General features: G+C 35.5%; 1 protein-coding gene across 24 annotated transcripts in view; it reads left to right on the top strand.

The window, feature by feature from the left end:
- NRXN1 (neurexin 1) overlaps positions 1-14,268 on the top strand; it is a 658,401-nt gene that overhangs the window by 70,695 nt on the left and 573,438 nt on the right. For 17 of the 24 annotated variants that reach the window (XM_021391173.1, XM_021391197.1, XM_021391180.1 and 14 more), the window contains one exon: positions 3,242-3,271. The exons of 5 other annotated variants lie outside the window; for them this stretch is intronic. In XM_021391173.1, the coding sequence (XP_021246848.1) occupies positions 3,242-3,271 (30 nt within the window). Of the gene's footprint in view, positions 1-3,241; positions 3,272-3,451; positions 3,532-14,268 lie in introns of those variants that run through there. 2 more of the 24 variants (XM_021391194.1, XM_021391195.1) reach the window with 2 other exon arrangements.

Raw genomic sequence — 14,268 nt, 5'->3', positions numbered from 1 at the left:
GGCGATTCTCTTAAAATGCCTACACGTATCAGACATTTGCTATGTCACTGTACGGAAAGACAAAGTGAGATATTCAGATTTAGCACATACATGATGCTTTTCAACTTTATTAAAATACATGTTACCAGTAGGAGAGAGAAGATTTAATCTGTTCTGATGCTTTAATTACGTGCAATGTCAAGAACATACATATCAGTACAATTCTGTTTTCATTGTGAAATAAAAATGTATCCAACAACACAGGAATAGGATTTCTAGATTAGAAACACAGAAGTCTAGAAATAGGTAACTAATATTACATTTGACCTGAGCATGAAATTCTGACTGATGTCAACATGAGGCTCGATTGTGAGTTAAGATCAGTACAACTAGATAAAGAGGTTCAGTTTCATTTCACGTACTCATTTATGCACAGCAGTACAAGATAAGACCTGGATAACACTTACTCCAGAAGTTACCTGAATCTAATTCTTAAAACTGCACACTTACATTTATTCCAACACAGGTCTGGATACTTATGCATACATTAAAGGTGCAAAAGATGTATGTCTAAAGAATGGAAACCTAGAATATATATCCAAAGCAGAACTGGGAAACTATGCAATAATTTTTCATCTTGGAATTTTGTGTTATCTGAGCATTTCCCTAAGTTACATAAAAGAAAAAAATTAGAATTTAGTATTCATAGAGCGAAATTTGACAGTGTAAAAAGGTTACGTTTTAATCTTTGTTAGAATCGTGCCAGGGTTGAATATGTTCACTGCAAGTTCACCATGTTAAAAATTTTCTTTGGCCTGTGCTCTGCATGGAGCTTACACACGAGGTTATGAAAACAGCCTCTCGTCATGCTCTTTCCCCTATTCCATTTTGTGCCCCTCAACTTTGGTGCCAAGTTCAGTGTAAATATGGAATGGATCGCACATGCATACAGGAGCTATTCCTACTGAATCTTTAATTCCTAATTCACAAAGAAAAGGCTTCTATCATTCTGATTATGAAGAAATGGTGCACAAATGAATATTATTAATGTTTGGCATGCCAATACATGGCCCGTCAAGACTAGATCTTTCTGTGGCCATCTACTGTGGTTGTCTCTATTATAAGCACACAGTCATTTTGAAAATCTGGCAGTGATTGCTGTCATGGTAGGTTTATTTGTATCATTTTAAACCCCTCTACGGATTGTACAGGTACAGTAGTAGCAATTCTTCACTCTTCCATAGTCTTCATCCATAGATTCCAAAATATAAAATGAGGTAAGTAACATTATAATCATAGCAAGTAAGTACAAGTAACCTTACTGCTTCAAAAATAAGTAACGTACAGAGTGAAACAAAATACAGTGCCTGAGAACTAGTACTACCTTTTTTTAATTGATGGATGTTTGGTTTGAGCAGTGTATTTTTTTTCCATTCACCGGCTTCCTTTTTTTAGTTGAACAGCACTGTAAGTGACTCTTAAAATTCAAGTGGTTTCTATGATGTTTTCAAGAGGCTCTTCTGCCATTTATGTTTTTTTCAAATTATATAAAAATCACAAGTTTACAACCAATGACGCTCACATACAGTATTACTAAAACTAGTAGATATCAGACAGTGGTCATCTCCTGAAGCTCAGCTTTTTATTTAGGTCTTTATAATATAAACGTCAAGCTAGGGAGAGATTACCTTCTATTTTTCCCCTAGGAGACACGGCAGTCTTTACAGTTTGTGTTTTCAGTGTGTCTTAGTTGCAGCTACGCTAATGCAGGAAGATCAAGTGCAGACACATTTCTCCCAACTGCAGCATAGCCGGGAGATACTTACCGAGTAATGCTTACATAGGCATCCTTTCAGTATCACACTCAGCTCTTGTCTACATTGGTGTAAGCCTCGGATCATCCCAGCAGTTACAGAGCACTGTATTTGGAAACTGAATCTATTGCTCAAGAAATGGGGCACATCGAGCCTTCCAGTTCAACTTTGCCTCCGGGAATGGTGACACTGAAAAGCACTAATTCAGCAAAAACATTGTTAGCTTATTTGAAACATCGCTTGGGATCTTGAACTGATGTGAGATCTGATTGCAGTCAGGAGTATCTTCTTTGAAATACCCCGAAGTACGATGAGTCATTTGTGCACCTAATTTTCTTTGTGAAGTAGAAATCACAGGAACTCTCTAGGAAATCTGCTTTCCAATAAAGAGCAGGATATTTTATTGCACACCTTCTTTGTGTGAATTAACTTCAATTAATTGTAAATAAGAAAATAATGTATCATTTTTATAGTTGTTGGAGAAGATAAGCACAAGCAATTAAGAACTTCTAAAATGCATTCTGAACGAGCTATGCTCAACAAGAGTAAACCTGTTGTTAAACCAGATGTGAAATGTGAAAAGTCGTCTTTCTGTACGAAATTTCTCCCTTCACCATGTTATTCTCAGTGAGAATATAAGTATCATTTTATTATTGTGCATTAAAAAAGATGAATATTTTTGCTTAAAGATTAACTAAATTTGGCTCTGGTTGAGTGATTGTCGTTACGGCCATCTGTTTTGTAATGTCACTAGACCTATAGTGGTATGATTGGATTTGATCTCAAAATACCAATATAAGGCAAAATCTATTCTTCACGGATTTATGAAGCAAATTCAGAAGTTGTCACTTAATTTTTCTTTATGTGTTTTGTATTGCATATATAATAATTTGCCTCCTCTGGAATGTGTTCATTCTACTCTCACATTTCACACAAATAAGGAGACATCCCTTGCATTATCATTTCAATGTGATAAAGAAATTTTGTTTAATTACCTGAAGTGCTCATTTTTATGAGGGGAAAAAGATCAGACCCAGCCCATTTTTCAGGTTTACACTTTCCAGGTTTTTAACATCATTTTGCAAGTAGAGGACAGGAAGTCCTCCTCCCGGCAAAGTATTCAAAGCGATATAATGAAAATACAATAAAGACAGATGGAATATTAAAGGATTTGGTTGGATCTGAAAGCATTCTAGTATTTTCTGCCATCCCAACTATTGCACAGAAGAAATACGCAACAAAACAGTACCCAGTGTTTGAATTGCAGTTCTATTACTTGTAGCCCAAAGCATTCCAACCAGTGGCTGAAAAATGCTCTTTGATTTGTCTGTGGTACAGACATCTCATAGGAAACAGATGCCTGTCACAAAACATTTTTGTCACTGTGACAACACCACCTTCCCATGCTCCCTTGTTCATTGCTGACTGTGCTCTTGTTTCCCTTCAAGGTCTGGCGCACCTGATGATGGGCGACCAAGGTATGGGCTCTGTTCCTTTTCCACTCTGCTTTCATTGTTTCTTCTTGTTCTGTAGCTGCTTTGAAACCATCACTGCAAATGATGGGCAAATGCTTGAAAGCTGTCTTTGGCTGCAAATAAACACATGGTTTCAGTCACATCTTTTCTTATTTCATTTTTTTCTTTTGTTTGCTCTGTAAGCTTTTGTCCTTCCTGCCTCCTGAACTCCCCCTCTCGCAATATGATAACTGAAAAGAGGTGAGAGAATTAAGAAGGTGTTTAAGAAAATTTCATGTATTTATCTGAAAATACAATAATGAGTGATTCTATAAAAGATAAAAGAATCGCAAGAGCGCTCTTCGGAGTTCCTGTGAGAAGATACTCAGCTTGTCACATTGTACGCCTTGAAGAGTACATTTACCTTAATGCATGGCTGAGTGGAATTTGCAGAAAGCACCTGCTCCTGGCTTCTGGAATGCTGAGAGTACAATTTTGCCATCTAAAGAAATCAGTGGTTTTTCTTCCCCTAACTCATTGTTCCCTGTTACTTTTGTGTCACTTTTCTTATCTAAGCATGTGTTATTTCTGTGTTTCGCTGCATGTACATGATTGGAAAAAAAAAATAAACAATCTCTAATATGACATTGATTGCATCTCCATTTGTCCCCAGACCTTATACTTTGTCTCTTTTCATGTTTAGATATTATTGCATTTACATATAACTCACAACTCTTACTGTTGTTTCTCTCCTCTTCTTATTCTCTTCTTGTCTGGAAATGCTTTCTTCATGGAACCATTTCACCAAATCCATAGGTAAAAGTAAAGGTATTACATGATTTTCCTTATTTTTTAATGCCATCAGTATACTTTAATGTATGTCTAAGTATGCAAATAAATGTAAATCTTTTTGCACTGATAACACGAGGTAGGTATATTTTTAAGTAAATATTTCATGGATATTGAGGTAAGGGGAAGTATCTAAAGGACAAGCTGACTTTTTTGAAGTTTGCCTCCTGGTTTTGTGAGAGACGTAACATGTGGCAGTGATAAAGGAGGCTACAGTTACAGAAAGCATTCAGGATGAAATAACCGTGTTTTGAGGTATGCATTTTTCTTTTCTCAAGGAACTGTAGTTTAAACCGAATCAGGCACCGAAAAAAACCCAAACACATGATGTTATTCAACAGAAATTCTCTGGAGATAGTCTGTCCAGGGCCAGTCCACAGCTTGGTGTAAGTTTTAAATCTTAATAGCATTGACTTCAGCAAATCTCTGCTGTCAGGTGATCACGTTTGCCCTGACATTTTCCTTGTAAGTTAATCACTTTGGTTGTATCTGAGGTAAGAATTGGACAAAGGAACAATGAAGAATGAATGCCAAAGAGAAGTGTGGGTTTTATTTCAGATTTTGTCACCCTGTTTTGTTTCTTGATGTGAACAATGTCAGCTATATTTACTTCCTTACTTCTGCAGGGAACGTCTGACGTGTGAAGTAGGGTCAAGACCTTTTCCTGTATAATTAAACACCGTGTTTTGCTATGAGGATACTTACAGCCATCACATACATACATGCTTATGATAAGGAGTTGGTTATTAAATGTCATTAAATCTGTGTTATAAAGGAATGATACAGTTCTGTCCTTCCTAAGCCCCTGACAGTGTGCCCACTTTTGGTAAATATCAGAAAGCCAATCTGTGTCATAGCTCTTTGCTAAGTAGTTAAATTAGAAACAAACTTCTGTGGCTCTTGCTGTCTTGTCTGATGTAGTGTTTCCAAACCTAGAAAGTACGTGTGATGCAAAGCCTGTAATTGCAATCCTGTAGTTTCTCCTTCCTCTTCATATCAGACTTTCAGGTGAGACTACTTACCTAGTTATCACTGGTGTAATATATAGGGACTATGAGTGTTCAGAACATGTAAATCTTCTTGCTTAGGAATTCTTAAGGAAGTAGGCTAAAAACTCATCTATTTCTTTCTCCATAGGATTGTTTTTTTTGTTCCTTGGTTGATCTTTGCTGTGTTTTTCATGACAATACCTTGTACCTGTGACTTCCTTATCCCTTATTATGAGTACTTCATTACCTAACGGTAGATGGTTTTGGTGGAGTTACCTTAAAGTGACATTTTATGGCAACCAAACCTTGACATTTTTGATCATTTTTGTTATTATTAAGGACTATTTTTTTTCTAGCTTATTTTATTCTATACACAGAATAATATATACAACAGTGAAGGATTTTTTTTATTTAAACAATGAAAGCATGTAAATATTATAAATGATTAATAGTTGATAAAGCAGATTTTAGAAAAAAATTACGCAGTAGTTATGCTTTTTTAAATTTTTTTAAAGTTTAGCAATTATATTCACAAAAATGACATTGGCTATACTAGCTACATTTAATGTTTAACGATGTACCACGTGACATAATATGAACACCAGTCACCTATCATCACACCAGCCTTCTACATTTTTCTTTGCACATTCTAATTTTTTACTAAATTTCTTCATTTTTTTTGTGGGAATACCAATTACATTGCTAAGTTTTGATAACCATAGTTCTTCCTTTTCATGTATAATAGTGTATATTGGTTCAAATGGATGGAAAGGATTTATGTGTATACAAAAAACAGTTGCCTATAACAGAAAATATCTCAGTATTGGACCTGTCATCAACTATTATTGACTGTGTTGAAGCTATATTATCAAACATGTGAACTGAAAACAGCTGTGATACGTATTTATAGCGTGACAATATAAGTGGTAGGAGGGTGATGGAGGGGAAAGATGGGATGAAAGCGGAGCTTTGTGTTGAATTCATTCACAATCATTGCAGTCTTTCATCATGATTTCAATTCCTTTAGAGGTAGCTAGGGTCAGTAACAGAAGTGATTCAGGGATTCTGAGTGATTATACCATGAATTTATGTTCAGCTGGAAACTTAACCAATAAAAAACATCAGGAAGCTTTAATAGGTAATTTGCTCAGTAGTGTGTAAGTGGCTGAAGCACCACCCATTTCTTGTGAAGGTATTATGTGAGATTCTTGGGGGGAAAAAAAAAAATCCATGTCCCTGCAGAATGAGATGCCTCAGGGACAGGACAGTGACAGACCAGGGTCTTAGTGTAGACAGAGGAAAGAGATGCGAGGCAGCCTTTCCAAGTGGGCATGCAGTGTGAAATCCGGTAGCATCTCACTGGATGCACCTGCCATTTCTCAGCTGCAAATATAGCTTGGAATACTCCAGATAGTTTCCTGACAAAGTTTTTATTAAAGCAGTGTCAATATTTACAAAGCTGTCACAGCCTCTTATAGAAAGGCAGAACAAAGTTGGGAAGATGTCACTGTGCTGACAGATGTCTGTCCGTCAGTACCTGAGGCCATATAACCTGATACATGTACAGAACCAGCTGACACAAAGCAGAACGGAAATCCCAGAGCTTTTGTAGCAGCTATTAACTGCTTGCAAATGCTAAGCCTAATTTTAAAAAGAAGCACAGACTTTTAGTTGTGCTGCCGTTCATTTATTTTCTGATAAACTTTGTATCTGTTCAGAAGTACCAGGTTTTGTTTATTTGTTTTCTGGAAATCTCATACCTGTATGGAATTTCAGCAATAAGCATGTTGCAGCTGTGCTGGTGGAAAGACATGGGCAAAGCAAGTCTTATATATTGGGTTCATGTTTTTTATTAGACCAGTTGAATATGTTACTCAGAACACTTGTTTGAATTCAAAGAAAACAAATGCTTTGCCAACTGCCTTCTCTGTGCTGTGTAGGAGATCTAATAAAACAGTCATTTTCACGTATGGGCGCTACCTCATCGAAAGTTTTGTACCTCCCTGATTTTGTGGTGAATAGCAATATAACCAAGCTTACACAGCAACTAATGTAAAACACTCGATTTCTTTATTTCTACTCTCCCCAATTTTTTTCTTTTTCTTTTCATTTTCTTTTGATGAGTAATAAAACAGTTTTATAATTCAGTTACTACAATGTGGAGTGACAGGTATTACCTCTTTTTTCTATTGCAATTCTCTTAAGCTTGTGCATATTTTTACCTATAGTTTAGTTCTGTACAAATGTCCTACTTTTGACTATACATATTACTTATTCTGTATCTAAACATCAAGCTCATATTCCTGTTCTATTTAGAAATAATATGCAGCTTTCAATCATATGTGAGTTACTCAGGTCCATAACAAGCTATGAAATGCTATTTAGCTTAGCAGTAACAGTTTCAACTGAAAGACTGATATTACAACTGCAATTTATTGTGTTAGATTACAGGCTTATGTTGCGTTGGTATTTGGTATACTGCATATAAATGCTTAAGACCATAGAATGTCAATATTTGTGTCAACTTCCTTGCCAAAAAAGAGCAAGTTTTGTATTTGCACGAAGAATCATACCACATTTTTAAATATGGCCCAGTCATATATTTCAGTTGGCAACTGAAAGCAGTGGAAAATTAAAATAACATAAATATTTAAACAATCATGAGTATTAAAATAGTATGCTACATGTAAGCAGTTGTTTGAGGTCGTGGTATAATGCATGTTTCTTGCAACACAAAAAGTACCTTAAGTCAGTAAAACCTCCCTCGTCAAAATATGGGGAGTTAACTGAATGTATACAACCGCATACTCACCCTTTTGTGATGACTTTCATTTTTGCTCTGTTTTCCAAGAACTAAGACAGTTTTGGTCTCCTACACTCTCTGAAACTCCTGGGATTGCTGAGAAGCCAGTCCTTACCTGTTCTTGTCTGTGCTTCTCCAGCGTGGGTCTGGGAGCCATGCATCCTCCAGCCTTCCATGGCCTGAGGCACTAATAGTCCAGAAGCCGTGTAGAAGCCTTGGTATAGCACTGGGCTATAGCATGGCTTATTTTTCATTAGGTGCCCTGCTGACGTGGATTCAATTGCATGTCTTCTTAAATGTAGCTAGCTTTTTTTTTTGGCTAGAGCAAAACGTGAACTGAGGGCTTTCTTGACTCTCAGCAGTTGTTCACATCATGATATATCCCAGGTGAGGGCAACCTATTTGCATGACTCATGACTAGGTTTGAATTGAGCTAATGTAGGCATTTTACACAGATTGAGGTTGCCAAGTTTGAGTAACTGAAATTGTATCAGAGTGACATTCTGTTGGAAATTTGAATAACCTACATTTCTCAGCTCAATCTCATAACTGTTTCTTCCTCTAAAAAAGAATAAATCACTAGTATTTAAAAAGTCACCCTTAAATATAATTAAATGCTTAACAGGGCCCAAACATTCTGAAAATTTTGTATAATCTGCCAAATGATCAGCAAAAGAATTTAAAAAACATTCTATGTAAAATTTACTTGAAATAAACATAAGTTTTTTTCAAAATATTCCAAGAGGCAGTGATTGCACATCATATCTGTTCTGTAATGACAATTTTTTTCTTAAGAAAACCTGCTTAAATCTAGTTAAATAGTGACTGGTGTTCACAAAAACATTGTAATTAAGTTCTTGTTTGTAATGCAAGCACCTATGCCTATACCTATATAAACCAATGGATATTTATATTGTCTTTACATTTTGATGGTTAATCTCTTCAAACTCAATATCATAATAAACTAGAAATGTTTTAATCAGAAGGGTGAAATATTTATGTATATAGAAGTTGTAATGCATTAAAACAGACAAGTGACTTGCACTTCAGTGAATGATACCTAGCAAGCATAGAATATGATGTTTGGAGTGGCAGATTCACCTGTGTATTGAGATGTGATCAAATCATCTTCCATAAGGAGTAAAAATGCAGCAGAACATGACTCTTGAAGACATTTTCTGCCTGATGTGTGTGGCTCTGAAGAAAACAATCATCAGGACTAAAAATCCAAATTGTGTCTTGAGGCATATATGCCCAAAATTGTATCTGAGGTAGCTGATTCTTGGTCAGCAGCATGAAGAGGAATTATAAGGACTTGCTGTAGATATCAAGAAAGCTAAATGATGAAAGGGTCCAAACAATGCCATGAGTTCTGGCACGTTTCCATGACCAAAATAAAGCATTTTCCATATTTCCATATTCTGAAGCATTCTCATATCATTCAAAATGAGGAAGTATCATATGTATACATTTATATATGCTGTAAGTCTCCTATGTATTCAGAGGAAACAAATAAAATAAATGTAGCACTGCAAGAGATTTTATGTTAAAAAATGTTTTATTTGCAAAAGGTTAGATTTTTGCTTGTTCAGAACACGTAGTACTATATAATGGTACATATTTAAGATTTTGGCTTCCTCAACTCTGGGCTCCATTTATATGCATAGATTTTGCCAGAAGATGGGTATGCTGACAAAGAATCTTGATATCAAAGCTCTTTCAAGATGAAAGATATGTATTTCAGGCCAAAAAGTAGGTGGGCATTTATTGAAGATGGGAAGCACCAAATCTGTCACTCTGTAGGGTTAAAAGAGTATTTCTGAGCAGGTAAGCAAGGAAGAAATTGGAAAAGTAGGCATTTCTTGCTAAAGCAAGTGTTTGTTGTTGTGTATGTATATGTGTGTATTTTTATTTATGCACACTAAAGAACAAGAATTAAGAGCTGAAGCAGTCTGTAAGTTTTCACAAAAATTCTTTGTGAGTTTCATACAAACTTTATATGCATTTCCTGTGAAATAGAGCTTTTAGAGTCATATTCCTGGGATATTTTGTAGCATACTGTGGAACCTCCTCATTTACTCAGCCTTTGAATATCTGATACCATTATGGAACCAAATGCATCTTTAGAGTGACATTAAGGATTGCAACTTCATTCTAGGTTGTACTATAGGAATAAATTCAATCCTTGGGATCTACAAATAGAAGCTAAACAAATCCGAACAGACTCCAATTTCTACTATTTTAGAGAAAACCATAAGTAATTTGAGATTGTGCATCTCACCTATAGCAGAAATCTCAACTGAATTTAATTTGATCAGAATTGCACTCAGTGGAGTTTCACCAATTAAGAACAAAGAGGCCAGAAACCTAAGGAGAATTTTCAAAAATATCTATGATTCGTTTACATCCAAGCTTAATAAATTTGGTAGAAAACTCTATTACAATTTCTAAAGAAATGCAATTTATTGAAAATGAAGAAGCTAAGAAAACCAACCTAAAATCATATTACTGTAATTGAAAATGTGGACTATGCTCTCTAAATGCACATCATAATGATATATTTCCACAAAGAATGATCCCTCACAAAAGAGTAGAAAAAAGATAGTTAAAAAGTCTTGCCGTAATTAGTTGTTCTTGTAGAAGTAAAAGCTCTGTGTACAAAACTTTTAACCTACTCTTTACAGTACTTTTCATTTGTATGGTTGTAATAGTATGCCAAGCTACTTAGGAACATCAGAAAATCTGAATTATTTGGTCTCCTTTAAAATCTTCTAATTAACCAATATAATTTGCACTCATATATGTCTTTTCTCATATTCAAAACCTTCTGTAACCCTGCCATTCTTAATTGCTTGAAGGTAACTTTCTATCTTCACTTCAGGGACCACCCAGAGCAATTAAGTATCAGCAGAGCGGTGAAACTGTGCAGTGAACTGGGAAATTCAGGAGCACAAAGGAGAAAATTTTCACAGGAATTGAGCCTGAACAATGGAATGTGGACTTTACCGCAAAGCTGCACCTTTATCATGCTTTTAATGGTTTTCACACCTATCAAAATATCTGTTTCTCAGGCATAAGAGGAAGAGAAAGCAATTGAATCTTTATTGAATTCATTTACTTTACTGGAAAAAGCAAAATGATCTATGTTTATTTGTTGGCTGTTGGCACCCTCACTTGTTTTCTGATACACGTACAAACATTTAATTTAAAGTCTACTTTTGTAGGTTGCTAATATAATTCAGAGATTCCAGTGCATCTTGGTGCCTGTTTAAATTAGAACTTGGCTCCTACAAAAGAGAAGTATCTGGACAGACTCACTGGTATCTTCTTCAGTGCTATTAAGAGGCAACCTCAGCTAATAAGAAGTTACCAGAGAAGCTAAACCATACCTGGTGCTGTGAACATCATATGCTGACTTGATTAGGCTCTTTATATTGGAGTTGGGGTGGGGGAGACACAGTGGGAAGGGAATAAAACCAGCTGTGTGTAAAGCCTTTCATCTGTTTTTGCATGTTCTTTGGTGAGAGAAGAGGTTGCTGAGGCTGCAAAGTTTAGTAGTGAGTGAGTGAGTGAGTGTAAATTAATACACTTTTACTGGAGTTGTTGGTATGTTTGGCTTCTGTTCTCCATTATAAGCTCTTGTTATCCCATTTTTAGAAGTATCTACTGAAAGGGAAAGAGCCTAAATGTTTCCCTGGGGCAATTAATGTTCTGCTCCTGAATTGGTAGCTGAGAACCCTGATAATTATGTGAGTCTACTCCTGTCCAACAGTAATACCTCTCTTGGATTAAAAGTAACTTCTGTGGTTTTCTGTTTCCTTAAGCCTAAATACCTTTAGTAAAGAGAACTTTAGTTGTATTGCAGAGGTGACAGATAACTGTTTTTCCTCTCAAAAGAAGGGCGTTGCAGACACTTTCATAATGCAATGAGGAGCTGGTTCTTCAGTATTTTTAGTTAATGACTCTACTTAAGGAATTGGTTTTATGAAGTAATACTGTTAGTGATTGCACAAGTTCTTATAGAATCTTCTGGAAAAAAAATTGCTTAGCCCTTTTATAGGTATATCATCTTTGAAAACTAGTTTTGCAAACAAAGGAGAAAACTTCCTTAAATGATAATTATTGTGATTTTCCTACTGTACTTGTGCAAAACAATGCCTGACTTAGAGTTGTATGCTTTTCTTTGTGGTGCTTTTTCCCCTATGAATGGATGTGTAACTTAAATGAATATGTATTGAAATGAATTTTGTATTAACTGTGGTTACTGACTAGTTACTACATAGTTTTCAATGTTAGAAGAATTATTTAGGAGTAATTATGTCAAACTATAACACTGGTAAATATTTCCATCACCACAACAATGAGGTGGGAGGTCACAAAATTCCTAGTTGACTTCAAATTATTAATAAATGTATCTGGACACCTACAGACTATTGTGGCATAGGTACTGAACCAAGGTATGTTTCACCTCACCTGAATGCTTACGCAAACTATAAAATTTGGAGCTACCTGAAGGTGCTTACATCATTATGCACCTTCATACACAGCTATATCTGTCTCAGCCATGAACTGATTTTTTGGTGCCCTTAGCAGACTTTTCAGCTCTTCTGTTGTCTGAAATAAGTTATTCAAGTAAGGATTTTGTCTGTTATTGTAACTGCATAAGGTCTGGGAGAAATTTTAGAACTCGCAGATAAAATCACATGAAAATATCTGAATGCAAGATTGGAGCAACGAAGTTAAACTTGTAAATGAGTAACTCTAAATATTGTACAACATATTTATCTATTCATATATATCTATGCATCGTGTTTCAGGCTGAGAAAAGATATATGACAAGCCTACATCCTGAGTGTTGGCATAGAGCCTCCTGAGCCCCATTGTTAGTCTACTGCTACATATCCTTCAGAACAAAGAAATGGGCTGCTTAGACAACTGTGAAGAGGAAATATTCTTGTATTCCTACTGAATATATTGAGAGGCATCAAATATGTAAAGTAAAATGCTAATTCTAAAGGGTAGATTCTTCTACAGTTCTTACTAGCATATACATTTTTAACATACACATGTCTGTATGCACTCATGACGTATGTGCATACACAAATAAATAATGGTGCCCTGAAACCATTCAATTCTGCTATGCTTCATGAATTTCCTCTCAGAAATGCCACTATTTCAAGTATTCTATAAAGAAAATGTGTAATAAAAATGTCTGCTATATCTGCATCTTTAAATTCCTATTGTGTCATTTACCTTCTCTTTCAGGAAAATGCATGTATTTGTTTTTATTCATTGTTCTAAAATAGGTGGGAGACTTATACTTTGTACAATTTCTGAACTGCATGGTCCTGTTATGAAACAGGTTTTCAGAAGTTCTCCTTTTACTGAGCTGTTATGGAAGTAATATGGAAGTGTAACATTAACACTTATTAATATTTTGTTTTTCAGAACACCTACAAGATTTGTATATGAGCCCTGCATCTTTTAATAAGTACATATAACTCTGAGAAGTGTACACATATCTAGGTCATGCTAATTACCCACCTTGGGAGGCAACAATGTGCCCTTACTTCTCTACCTAGTTGGCATACTCTTGAGACCGAAGTCAGAAGAGCAGGCTTTAGAAAGACTAAAAATATATTTCCTGGGATCTTAGTCACTAAAGTACTTAAAGAGGAGGTCTCTCATGTTGACAGCCTGTAATTTGTATTATGCAGGAAATGAGACCAGATAATAAAAAACAACCCTTCTGGCCTTGATGCTTATGAATCACACATAATGTAGAAATTACTGTGGTAACGTAAGAAAATTGTTAGACTTTAAAAACAGTGGACTTGGTTTTATTTCACCAGGAATAATTTTATCATGTTTCTTGTATAGATGGAATTATACATCAAACCAAAAACACCAAAGCATGCCACAACGCTTTTTGTGGCTTAACTGGAGCAAACATCCAAAGCATTCCCTTAAGTCAGAGCCTGAAATGAAAACTGAAACATCTGCATAGAAAAGCCTCTAACATGGGTGAAAGCGCGCATTAAAAGGCGATCAGCCTTTCTCAAAGTTCTGCCTAGCTCTTCCACAGAAAAAATTCAATGTTTTGCTGTGATCATTTGTTTTGAATACCTTAAATTGAATGCTACAGGTAAACAATCTAAACTTCAGGAATGTTATGGCATTCAAGGTTTTTATTTTATACAGACGTATTTACAATAGTGAATCAGTGCTCATCGGTGCCATAGCAGCAAAACAGGAGCTGTTAATTTCTGCTCTAAGATAAAGGAAAAAATGCCTATTCAAAGCTGACAAATTCAATGAGGAACAGAAATTGTGATCTAAGCCAGAAAATTTTACAAACCAGGAGCAAAAGCAGTCCATAA

Source organism: Numida meleagris, chromosome 3, assembly GCF_002078875.1.
Source record: "Numida meleagris isolate 19003 breed g44 Domestic line chromosome 3, NumMel1.0, whole genome shotgun sequence".
Classification (NCBI taxonomy): domain Eukaryota; kingdom Metazoa; phylum Chordata; class Aves; order Galliformes; family Numididae; genus Numida; species Numida meleagris.
Note: the sequence above shows the minus strand (reverse complement) of the source record. Positions and strands in the feature narration are given on the sequence as shown.